At 37.8% G+C, this 12,138-nt stretch overlaps 1 protein-coding gene across 1 annotated transcript; it reads left to right on the top strand.

Moving 5' to 3' along the window:
* The first annotated feature begins 3,417 nt into the window (after positions 1-3,417).
* On the top strand, positions 3,418-12,061 carry LOC149008991 (DNA (cytosine-5)-methyltransferase 1B-like). Its single transcript, XM_089161127.1, has 12 exons — positions 3,418-4,227; positions 6,142-7,642; positions 7,725-9,237; positions 9,360-9,524; positions 9,717-9,912; positions 10,013-10,124; positions 10,311-10,455; positions 10,539-10,736; positions 10,820-11,098; positions 11,184-11,345; positions 11,424-11,642; positions 11,773-12,061. Exons 1-12 carry the CDS (start codon positions 4,155-4,157, stop codon positions 11,905-11,907), a joined length of 4,698 nt encoding a protein of 1,565 aa, XP_089017253.1. The 5' UTR covers positions 3,418-4,154; the 3' UTR covers positions 11,908-12,061.
* Positions 12,062-12,138: the final 77 nt, after the last annotated feature.

Here is a 12,138-nt window from a genome sequence, read left to right as displayed (position 1 = left end):
GAACAGCATCTCATGTAATGTGATGTTTGTCTCTTGCATGACTTCGACCTCTCTAGTCTCTATGATGTTATAGTCGTCACTTGGTCCTTAGACTAACTACTATTAAGTGTTGAAATAAATGGTTGTAATCATAGTTCACATAATATTGATTTTGTATTAACGTTTAATAAACTCGAAAACAATACACCCATGTATGTATGCAATTGAAGCATCTAGACACCTAAAAGTGCTAAATTACTTAAAACCATGCCATAATACTATTTGACAACCATGATTAGCATAATGTTGATTTTGTATCTATGCATTGAAAAATTTATATGTTTAATACCTTTCCTTATGTATTGGAGTAATTTTTTTTTTTTGTAGGGAGGGTTTCGGGCGGTGTGCCGGAGTTATAGTGCTTAATGAAACTAGGAGTCCGGATTAGCTCCCCGACGGGTTTCCGACCACACAAAACAGTGGGACCCACGGTGAAAAACACTTGTTGGAAAAAAACAAAAAAAAATGAAAATTTCATCCGTGGACTCCACTAATTTGTGTGGTCGGGAACCCGTGCGGGGTGAGGATCCGGATTCTGAAACTAGATGCAATAGAAATGGCAAATTATCTTATAGTTGAGTTTTTTTCTAATACGTTGAAAATGACATATAATTTTGAATTGTACATGCATTCACTCTATTGAGTTGTTGAGTCAAGCCAAACCAATAACATATGGGTTGTGCCACACACATTCATACACATTTAGATGTGTGATTGTGTAGACCACACAATTAGCAGGCATCCACCCTTAATGGCTTGGCACTGGCCTCATTGTAGAGGGTCCAGACCCATTTTGATGTTCAATATTCATTTGGAAAGTTATAAAGCACATCATGATGGCCATTTAATTCTTTCCATAAATATGACTCAAAGATTATTACCTTATATTGAATATTAAGAATCAAATGAGAAATTCAATGAATCATTTCTTTTACCTTCATATTATTTTTCCTCTATTCTCATTGGATGGTGTATTATTGTTCATGCAATGCCTTTGGGTATAACTCAAGCCTTTGGAAGGGTATTATAAATAGGTGCAACCCTAACACTCCATCATATTTGTGATAGCCTAAGGAGTGAGAAGTTGAGAAAAGCGGCGCCTCCGACGACATTCCTCTTGCGATTCAGGCTCTACTGGACTTTCGTCCCTCAATTTTGTCGGTAGTGAGCCTTCCTCTTCCTTGTCTATCGTTTGTCAAGGTATATTATTTTGTGTCCCCCACCTTCTCTTAGGTAAGGGGGTATTTGTTTTGCCCTATATGTGAAATATGTATTTGATTGATTGGAGATCCCATGAGTACTTGGGTTGATGAGTGTTTCTCTAATATTGTGCTATGTGAAATTCTAAAATTCCAATGTTATGCTATTTTTTGGTAGAAAATGGTGCTTTTTGGTTATGTTATGCTATGTTTTTGGTAGAAAATGGTGCTTTTTGGTTGCAGATCCATTTGATGTTTTATTGAAATTATATGTCTATCTCCTTTGGTCTATTTTGTATATCTTGATATTGTCACTTGAATCATGTATAGAGTTGCATTTTGAGAACCATCTTTTTAGGGAGCATAGCATATCAATTTCATGGTAATGAGCAATTAGGGTTGTAGTTCAATAATTATGTTTCGATCTATAGTTTTAGCTATGTTGCAAGAGATTCGATATTAAAAAAATGGCCCATATAGGAAACTTTAAATAGATTCGATATTAATCTACAAGGGGAGCTTAGTTATTTACGAATCTTCGAAGTTTCTTGTAGTTGGATTGACCATAAATGCGTTACTTCAACTAATGATTTCAACGTAATTGGCAATGATTACTAAAACTCGCCATTATATAGTTAATGTCTTTATGTTTGTTTAAATAATGCGAATTTATTGTAATTTGATCAAGCTCATGGAGAGCTATAAGGAATTTTTGCCGTATGTTGCAAATAGGAAACTAAACCGAAGTATCGTGCAATGGATACGCGTCGTTTTTCTATTACATGTCCTATAATAAGAAACAAAACATTTACTATGACGATCTCATTCATACTTGTTTTACGTTCAACTTAATACTAGATACGATAATAAAAGTTGTCTTAACCCAACTTAAGGGGATTGACTAAGAACAAAGAAAAAAAAAAAGCCTTAAGTCCACAATGATGATAATAATAATAATAAGTTATTGATATTGTTTGATTTTTTCTATTTTATTTTAATGCACGCTCCCTTACAGGATTTTATTGCTATCTCCACCAGTGTTCCATGGTATGTTGCTCAGTATCTTTATACTCTGCTGTTTGCTCCAACGCTTGATTTAGAAAGTATTATTTGTTTTCTACTATTTCGAACAATTCCCTTAAAGGGATTGATGTGCCATATATACACCATACCATACAATGGAGGTAGAGGGTACATCATGTGGGACTATAATGGTGGTTTTGTAGCGTCTCAAAGCAGATGTGGTCATAGTGCTTCTGCAACTTCAGTTGAACTTGAAGCAATTAGAGATGATATTATTCTGGGCTCCTCTTTAGGAGGGTTTGATTTGCATATTCATTCGGACTGTTTACCTGTCATTAGGTCTCTCAATAGTCTCCACTCATATTTAGATTGAATGTGTCTCAATTTAATAGTAGATATTTTGAAGCGCTATTCTTTTTTTTTTTTCCATAGGGTTTCTTTTAGTTATATTCCTATAATTGACAATGACTTTCTTGATTTCCTTGCTAAATGTGCTTGTAGGTTATCTCTAGACAGATCTTGATAGGGTATACCATCATTGTTTATTGTGGAATTCTCTCGTTTGTATAAGTCTTTTGACCTAAACTCTTTCATTTAATATAATCGTTGTTTTTTCTATTTTGATAAAAAAAAAATACCATACAAATAGTTTATCTTTCGGCCTTGTCAATTATAGAGGGGCCATGTGATGAGTCCGGATCAGCTACCCCGACGGGGAGCACTTTGTGCTACCCGACACTTCCTGACCACAAAGATCAGTGGGGCCCACGGTGAAAAACATTTTTTAGAAAAAATAATTTTTTTCCTAACAGTGGGACCCACAGGTTTTTGTAGTCAGGATGCCATGGGGGAGCACTCCTCCGACGGGGTGATGATCCGGATTCCCATATGATATGGTGATAAAATTATTATTTTTGATACAGAAATAAATAAAAGAGCCACACCAACAACTTGCAAGTTGTAGATTTAGACAAAACAAAAGGCAATGAAACCACATGATGGAATACAGCTAATACCATATATAGATTAACAATACCTTCTAAATTAGGGTTTTTTTTTGGGTGGGGGACTAAGGCATCCAATTTAGCGTTTATAACCATTAGATATTCATATACTAAAGAAAGATTGAAAGAGAAGAACTAACCATCACTTTCAAATTAGGTTTATCAAACATTTGTGTAGTTGACCGGTTAAAACCTAAAAGTTCATTAGCAGCACGGTTTAGGCGACTTTAGTTTTTCTCATGGTTCTTCTGTCGTTTTGAATTTATTCTCTGTTTTTCCACCATTATCTTTGCAGCTAACTCTTAAGGTTTTGTTGTTGCCGTGTTGCAGAAGTTTTCATCATTTTTTTAAAATTTTTTTTATTTTTATTGAGAAATATTTTTAATATGGTTATCATGAAAAGCAAATTTCTCAACCATCATATCTATAAAACGACATTTATTTTGTTGACTGTTGACTTTATAGTGAAACTTGTTTTAAATATAGAAGCTGTGTCTGTTTCTCAGTGGAGAGTGGAGATAGTGGTGGTGTGAGTGTAAAAGCTGAAAGTGGGGAGGAGGTTCGTATGTAATTTTTCAAGTGGGAAATTTTTTTGGAGGTGGTCGTTTCAATTTTGTTGCTATTTCCAATGGCGCCAAAAAAACCCCTTTCTAACAATGTTCCCGCCAGCCTATTGATTTTGAATAGATTGATAAGAACACAACGGGTCTTGATCTCAAATCTTTCTTGCCGTTTATTGCTGCTATGTCCATTTCCCCTTCGAATGGCCTCCGAAGAAGTTTTATAGGTTTACTTTTAGGCATTTAGGATTTCATACCGTTATTGAATCTGTATTTCCTTCACTCTATCTGGATCCGTCGTTTGATCGTTACCGGAATATCTACTGAAAATGGGTTCGTCAACTGCTTTGGATGTTAATCCAGACTTGACATCGAGTGCTATCAATGGTCACCTTCCTTCAGGTAAACTTCTCAAACGATTTCATTGTTCGAAGGGTCGCTTTGAGTACCGTTTCGTTACTGTTCTTTTATGTATTATGATAAGATCTTTTAGATCCCATTCCGGCCTTATTGCATTTGCGCTTTCGCACTTCATACAAAGTCCTTTTTATTATTTTTGATTGCTCAATAATTTAGGTATGCTCTTTTTTTGTGAGCTGAATCTGAATATGGATTTCTTCGAGGGCTGTTAATGAAAGCAAGTTTGGTTCTAGGGTTGCATTTGTGTTTCCTTTGGAAAAATCATGAGTTTCTGGTTTGCTGATCTTCTGCATATATTTTCCTATTAGAAAAGTGATGTATCGATTTCCTGCTCGACTGCTTGATCTCAGTCTGTCATATTTTTATTTTTGTTTTTAATTATTTTTTCGAACTTTTTTTCCCCCATTTTTTTAAACATGTATTCTTCTGTTTAATTTGAAAACCACGGTTCTACTTCTTTAAGTTTGTACGACTGGTTTAATTTTTCCATATCAATATGTAAACAGTGGGAGCTTGTGTTTCTCCCTGTTAGGCTTCTGTGTCATATAATCTTTTAGACCATGGGTTATGTCAAACAACGTGCTTTACTTTGCTTTCTCGTTTATAAATTGTATTTTTCTAGATCATGCCTCCGAGAATCATATCCAAATTGTGGGGAACCATTTCAGTCAGAAACAGTCAATCTGGACTAGGACTCTGTTGATTTTCTAAACCTTTCTCTTGAATCAGTTCTTACTGTGCATATTATATCTTTAATTTTTGTTGTCAAATTTCCTTGTTATTTTACTTTCAAGAACAATAATCTAGTAGCCTTAGAAAAAAAATCCATAAATCACGATGGAAGGCTTTGCTGCTTCTTCCTGATTTCAATTTCTAGGGTTTTGTCCTATTCTATCACATGTGCGTTTAATGGTATCGAAATATCTTGTTTTCTGTTGTCTATACAATATGCTTACAGTTCACTGCATATTCTTAGTATCCCTTTGCTTTGTTTCCTTCAGTACTTCCTGTAGTTCTGTTCATACTTTGTGATTTTTATGTTTAAATCTTACAGCTTCAAATCTTACTTTTGCACCATGTTTTTAACTGTTGTCCATGTTCTACTTTTTTCCCCCTGCTTTCCTATTTTTGTATTTTTTTTCTTGTTTTGTCTGTTTTTTTTCCTGCCTTTTATAGTTTCCCCCCTTTTTGATTTGTTCCTTTCTGGATTTACATTTTCCTTTTGTGGGTTTTAATTATGCCTATTTTTTTGCTTTTCCTCCTCTCATCAGCCATTTTTTGTTTATGCTTTTTTTCCTTTTTCTTTTCTGATTGATATATCTAATTTCTTTCATCTGGAAGCTTGTCTTTTCCCTGGTTATTTTTCTGGTTTGTCCATTGGAAATATATAAATATCACCTAAAGCCATTTGAGCTACCATGTGCTAGTATCTGCCATAAAAGCATCACATCTAACCGGAGCATTGAATTTTGTCATTATACTTCTCTACCTAATAGGTCACATTGTTGTACTTGTATCTGCTTTGAAATTGGTGCATCTAAGTGAAGTACTCAAGACATTCATCAAGTCCAATGGCGCTAAAGTCCAATGGCGCTTATCTTGGGTTATCAGAACTGTATTGTAAAGCATGTCCATGGTTTGAATGTTTGTCCTACCTGTCTGTATGCGTCTATTGAAGGAAATATTCAGGCGTGTTTGGCTCGTGGATCCTTAAGATTTCACGTTATGCAGATTATTATGATCTTTTGTGCTGTTCCTTTGTTCATATTCCTACGTCTTGGTTATTTTTTTTTATTGGTTTTGGGACTTCTCCTTGCTTCTGTATGAGTTTTTAGTCCAATTCCACATCTATCTTTTTTTTCACTGGTTTCTCACTACCCCTTTTCTTGGTCTTAGGAATGACGTACAATACCAGGGGTAAACAAAAGGCTATCCCTTCTGATTTTCATAAAAGGAATACTGACAAAGTTTCTGGAAATGAGCCAAAAGAAAAAAAGCGAAAGATGCCTGGGAGCAGTAAGCCTGCTGGTTCTCGCAACATGCCAAAGCGAGCTGCTGCCAGTTCAAATATGAAGGAGCAATCTGATTCTTTTTCTGAGAAATCTGATGTCATTGAAACAAAAAGGGATCCCTTGGTGGAAGATGAGACTGTAGCTGTAAACATGACCTCTGGTCCAGATGATCCTCGGCCAAATAGAAGACTCACAGATTTCATCCTACATGATGCAGATGGAAATCCACAGCCTTTTGAGATGTCTGAAGTTGATGACCTATTTATTTCTGGTACTGTTTTGCATTGGGAGGGGACTCCTGATAAGGATAAAGACAAGGGTGTAAGATGTGAAGGTTTTGGGAGGATTGAGACATGGGCAATCTCTGGGTATGAAGAAGGGTCCCCAGTAATTTGGGTCTCAACTGATGTTGCAGATTATGATTGTGTGAAACCGGCCAGCAATTATAGGAAGTTCTATGACCATTTCTTATGGAAGGCTCGCTGCTGTATTCAGGTTTTCCAAAAACTGTCAAAGTCTTCTGGAGGAAACCCTGACTTAAGTTTTGATGAATTGATTGCTGGTGTTGTCCGGTCAATGAGTGGAAGTAAAAGCTTCCCTAATGGGACGTCTATCAAGGACTTTGTCATCTCACAGGGTGAATTCATCTATAATCAGCTGATTGGTCTGGAAGAATCCCAAAAAGATGATACAAAATTTTCTGACTTACCTGTGCTTTTGGCCCTAAGAGACGAGAGTAGGAAAAAAGGGGATTTTCTTCCTTCATATGCACCATCAGATGGAAGTTTAAAAATCAGGGATGAATCTGCTAAATTGGATGAATCTGTTACTTCCTCTGGTGTGGGTGACGAAGATGAGGATGCAAAGTTAGCAAGGTTGTTGCAAGAGGAGGAGTACTGGACGTCAATGAAATCAAAGAAAGGACACCGTCCTGCTACTGGTTCAAATAAGTATTATATTAAGATCAATGAAAATGAAATAGCAAATGATTATCCCCTACCTGCCTACTATAAGACCTCTGCTGAAGAGATGGATGAATATGTTGTCCTTGACAATGATATTGATGTGTATGATAGTGATAGCCTTCCAAGAATGATGCTCCACAATTGGTCACTTTACAACTCGGATTCCAGGCTTATTTCTTTGGAGCTCCTCCCAATGAAACCTTGTGCCGAAGTTGATGTAACAGCCTATGGGTCTGGGATAATGACCGCCGATGATGGAAGTGGATTCTGTCTTGATACTGATCCAAAAGAATCGTCATCAAGTGTTTCAGGGGCACAACATGCAGGTGGAATTCCAATTTATCTGAGTGCAATAAAGGAATGGATGATTGAATTTGGATCGTCGATGGTTTTCATATCAATTCGAACAGATTTGGCCTGGTACTTTCCTTTCTTTTTTAGTTGTCTATTTTTGTTTGTAGTTACCATTGATGCATATTAAACAAACATTCAATTCTTTCAGGTATAGGCTTGGAAAGCCATCAAAACAGTATGCTCCATGGTACGAAACTGTTTTAAAAACAGCAAGGCTTTCAATCGGCATTATCACATTGTTAAAGGAGCAAAGCCGTGTTGCTCGACTTTCTTTTGCTGATGTTGTTAAGAAATTGTTGGAGTTTAAAAAAGACCATCCTGCTTATATTTCTTCTAATCCAGCAGTTTTGGAGAGATATGTGGTGGTCCATGGACAGATAATATTGCAGCAGTTTGCAGAATACCCTGATGAACAGATCAAGAAGTGTGCTTTTGTGACTGGTCTCTCGATTAAAATGGAAGAGAGGCAACACACAAAACTTGAAGTAAAGAAGAAGGCTGTGATAAAGCAGGAGACCAACCTGAACCCTCGAGCAGCAATGGGACCTCTGGTGTCAAAAAGGAAAGCAATGGAGGCAACAACTACTCGGCTAATAAATAGAATCTGGGGTGAGTACTATTCAAATTACTCTCCGGATGACATGAATGTAGATAACATCGATCCAAAAGAGGAAGAAGTTGATGAAGAACAAGAGGAGAATGAAGAGGATGACGATGAAGAGGTGGAAGAAGAGAAAGTATCAGTTCCTGAAAAGGTGACTCCAAAAGCTCCTTCATTCAGCCAAACTAAATGTAAGTCCAATATCAAGCAAATTGAGTGGGATGGTGGGCCAGTTGGAACAACATGTTCTAGTGAGCCTCTTTACAGGCAGGCAGTTATTCGTGGAGAAGTAATTGCAGTTGCGAGTGCTGTTTTTCTGGAAGTTGATGATTCAGAGGAAATGTTACCCATATATTTTGTGGAGTACATGTTTGAAACATCAGATGCTAGGAAAATGATCCATGGGAGGCTACTGAAAAGGGGGTCTCAGACAGTTCTTGGTAACACTGCTAATGAGAGGGAGGTTTTCTTAACGAATGAGTGTATGGAATTTGAACTGGGGGATGTTAAAAAGTCTGTGGTTCTGGATGTACGCAAGATTTCTTGGGGCCATCAGCATAGGAAGGATGACATTAACTTCGAAAAGAATGATAGAGCACGGGCAGAAGATAGAAAAAGGAGGGATCTCCCCATGGAATATTATTGTAAAAGCTTGTATTGGCCTGAGAGAGGTGCTTTCTTTAAGCTTCCCTATGAAAACATGGGTCTTGGAACTGGGGTTTGCCACTCATGCAAAATAAAGGAAACTGAAAGGGAGAATGAAATCTTCGTGGTGAATTCTTCCAAGAGCACAATTACATACAAGGGGCTTCAGTACAAAATTCATGATTTTGTATATGTAAGCCCTCATCACTTTGGGAACAATGCGGAGGACCAGGGAACTTTCAAGGGTGGGAGAAATGTTGGCTTGAAAGCTTATGTTGTATGCCAGCTGCTTGGGTTTGATGTCCCAAGCATATCCAAAAAACCTGACCCGAAATCAGCCAAAGTCAAAGTCAGGAGATTCTTCAGACCCGAGGATGCATCGCTAGAAAAAGCTTACAGTTCTGACATTAGAGAAGTAAGATTACTGTCTTCTTTGTTTTTGAGATCTTAGGCATAAATATTTTCAGATTTGCTCTATTAGATTTCTTGCATCAGATGGTAATTGTGACTGTTGTGTTCTGTGTGATTTGACACCAGGTCTATTACAGTGAACAGAAGCTTACATTGCCTGTTGAGGTGATAGAAGGGAGATGTGAAGTTAGAAGAAAGATAGATGTACCTCCTTCACATGGCCTTGCAATCTTTGAACATATATTCTTTTGTGAGCATTTATACGAACCTGATACAGGAGCTGTCAAGCGGGTAATTCATCTGTTGCTAACTTGTCTCAACAATACAATTCTTTTAGTTGGTACTAACCCTTCATTAGATTTGGCATACAAACTCATTTTGAACTATATTGGAGTAGTTGATGGAAAGTCTCTGTGTTTTGTTTTTGCTATGGTCAAATTGGCATGTTCCTGTTGATTTGATGATATTTATCTTCGTGGACAGTTGCCAACTAGTATTAGACTAGACTCCTCAAAGGTTGATGAATCTACATCCAGAAAGAGAAAAGGCAAGGGCAAGGAAGGAGAAAGTGATCCTGGTGTCCTTGACAAACAAGTAGATGCATCTCAGAAAAGTTGCTTAGCCACTCTAGATATTTTTGCTGGTTGTGGTGGCTTGTCTGAAGGACTAGAGAAATCAGGTAACCTTCAATTTTGATCTCTTTCTTTTCCACCAAAACTTCTTGCTGAGTTTCTGTTGGGATGCTTGCTGAATGATCATGCTGGTTTTAATAATTTTAGGGGTTTCGGAAACCAAGTGGGCCATCGAGTATGAAGAACCTGCTGGAGAGGCATTCCGTCTCAACCACCCAGAAGCTCTAACACTGATTAACAATTGCAATGTCATCCTAAGGTGGTTGATTTTTTTTCAATCTTAGTCCTCTTTTATTCATTGGTTGCTTGCTAAATCGTTGGAAATAGGAATAAACCATTGTTTGCATCCTTATTTGCTTTTTCTTCTAATTATGTGCATTAGTTTCCAGATACTTATGTTTCAATTTCATTTGTTGATTCAACCTGAAAATGGGCTGCAATGCAGGGCCATAATGGAAAGATGTGGAGATGCAGATGAGTGCATCTCAACTTCTGAGGCTGCGGAGTTGTCTAAACAGCTCGGTGACGAGATCAATAATTTGCCTCTGCCTGGTCAGGTAGACTTCATCAACGGAGGTCCTCCATGTCAGGTTTGTGTTCCCTTTCCCCACTTGACCATGCTTTCTGGTACCAATAATGTTTATTTAATTGGATTTGTTTTTTTTTTGGGCAGGGGTTTTCTGGGATGAACAGGTTCAATCAGAGCACTTGGAGTAAAGTCCAGTGTGAGATGATACTGGCATTCTTGTCCTTCGCTGACTACTTCAGGCCAAGATTCTTCCTCCTAGAGAATGTGAGGAACTTCGTGTCGTTTAACAAGGGGCAAACTTTTCGATTAACATTAGCATCGCTTCTTGAGATAGGATACCAGGTAACTTACTTTTGGTTGATATACCAAAGATAGTGTCACAGAGAATTCATGGCTATCTTTCTGACAATGTTATTTTTGTATAGGTGAGGTTTGGTATTCTTGAAGCCGGTGCTTATGGGGTTGCCCAGTCACGGAAACGAGCATTCATTTGGGCTGCCTCTCCAGAAGAAACACTTCCTGAATGGCCTGAGCCAATGCATGTCTTTGCTGGGCCAGAGCTGAAGATCTCATTAACTGGAAATTCACAGTTTGCTGCAGTTCGGAGTACAGGGAATGGAGCACCTTTCCGAGCGATAACTGTGAAAGATACAATTGGAGATCTCCCATCAGTTGGAAATGGTGCATCCAAAGCAATGATGGATGTAAGCTTCTTCTCATGGAATCTCTAAGGTTACTTTCTTAGATGGATTTCCTTTATTCTTGCTCATTAATGTTTTCTGTATACAGTATGGAGGTGAACCTGTATCATGGTTTCAAAAGAAAATTAGAGGAGATATGACAATTTTGCACGACCATATATCAAAAGAAATGAATGAGTTGAATCTCATTCGATGCCAGAGAATTCCTAGGCGTCCAGGTTCTGATTGGCGTGACCTCCCTGAGGAAAAGGTGTGAAACTCTACTGCTGCAGTTGCCAGCTTGCTTTCTTACTTCCTAATGATTTACTAAACTACTTCTGAACTGCAGGTGAGACTATCTACAGGGCAATTAGTAGATTTGATACCTTGGTGTCTACCCAATACAGCCAAAAGGCATAACCAGTGGAAGGGACTGTTTGGAAGGTTAGATTGGGAAGGAAACTTCCCAACTTCCATCACAGACCCTCAACCCATGGGTAAGGTGGGGATGTGCTTTCACCCAGAGCAAGATAGAATTGTCACAGTTCGTGAATGTGCACGCTCTCAGGTAAGTCCAGATTATATAATTTCTGTTGTTTTCAACAAGTAGTGTCTATATTGTACATATGGAACATTGAGTCCAGGACCTCAAGAGTCTTAAATTGATTCACTGTGGGTATACATTTGTGTGCATGCAGGGATTCCCTGATGGCTATAAATTTGCTGGTACCATTCAACATAAGCACAGGCAGATTGGGAATGCCGTTCCTCCCCCATTGGCATTTGCTATGGGGAGGAAACTCAAGGAAGTTCTGAATAAAGAAGAGATGTAATTTTTTAATGTCATGAAAGAACTGTCTAATTAGTTCAACTGCGGCTGGCACTTTGGGCAAATTGTCTTGCCGGCTTTAGCAGAGCATGTGCATCTGTAATTGATGTTTGTAATTTGTGATGATATTGATCCTTATCATATAATCTATAATATCCATTGTTATACTGTTCTTCAATCTTCGTTCAACTTCCACAAATAGATGTTGTAAAGCGGGACAATTGAAAAATGTTAA

This window comes from Hakea prostrata, chromosome 7 (genome assembly GCF_041222555.1).
Source record: "Hakea prostrata isolate BN-2017 chromosome 7, UWA_Hpros_2, whole genome shotgun sequence".
Classification (NCBI taxonomy): domain Eukaryota; kingdom Viridiplantae; phylum Streptophyta; class Magnoliopsida; order Proteales; family Proteaceae; genus Hakea; species Hakea prostrata.
The sequence above is the reverse complement of the archived record's forward strand: the minus strand, read 5'-3'. Positions and strand labels throughout refer to the sequence as shown.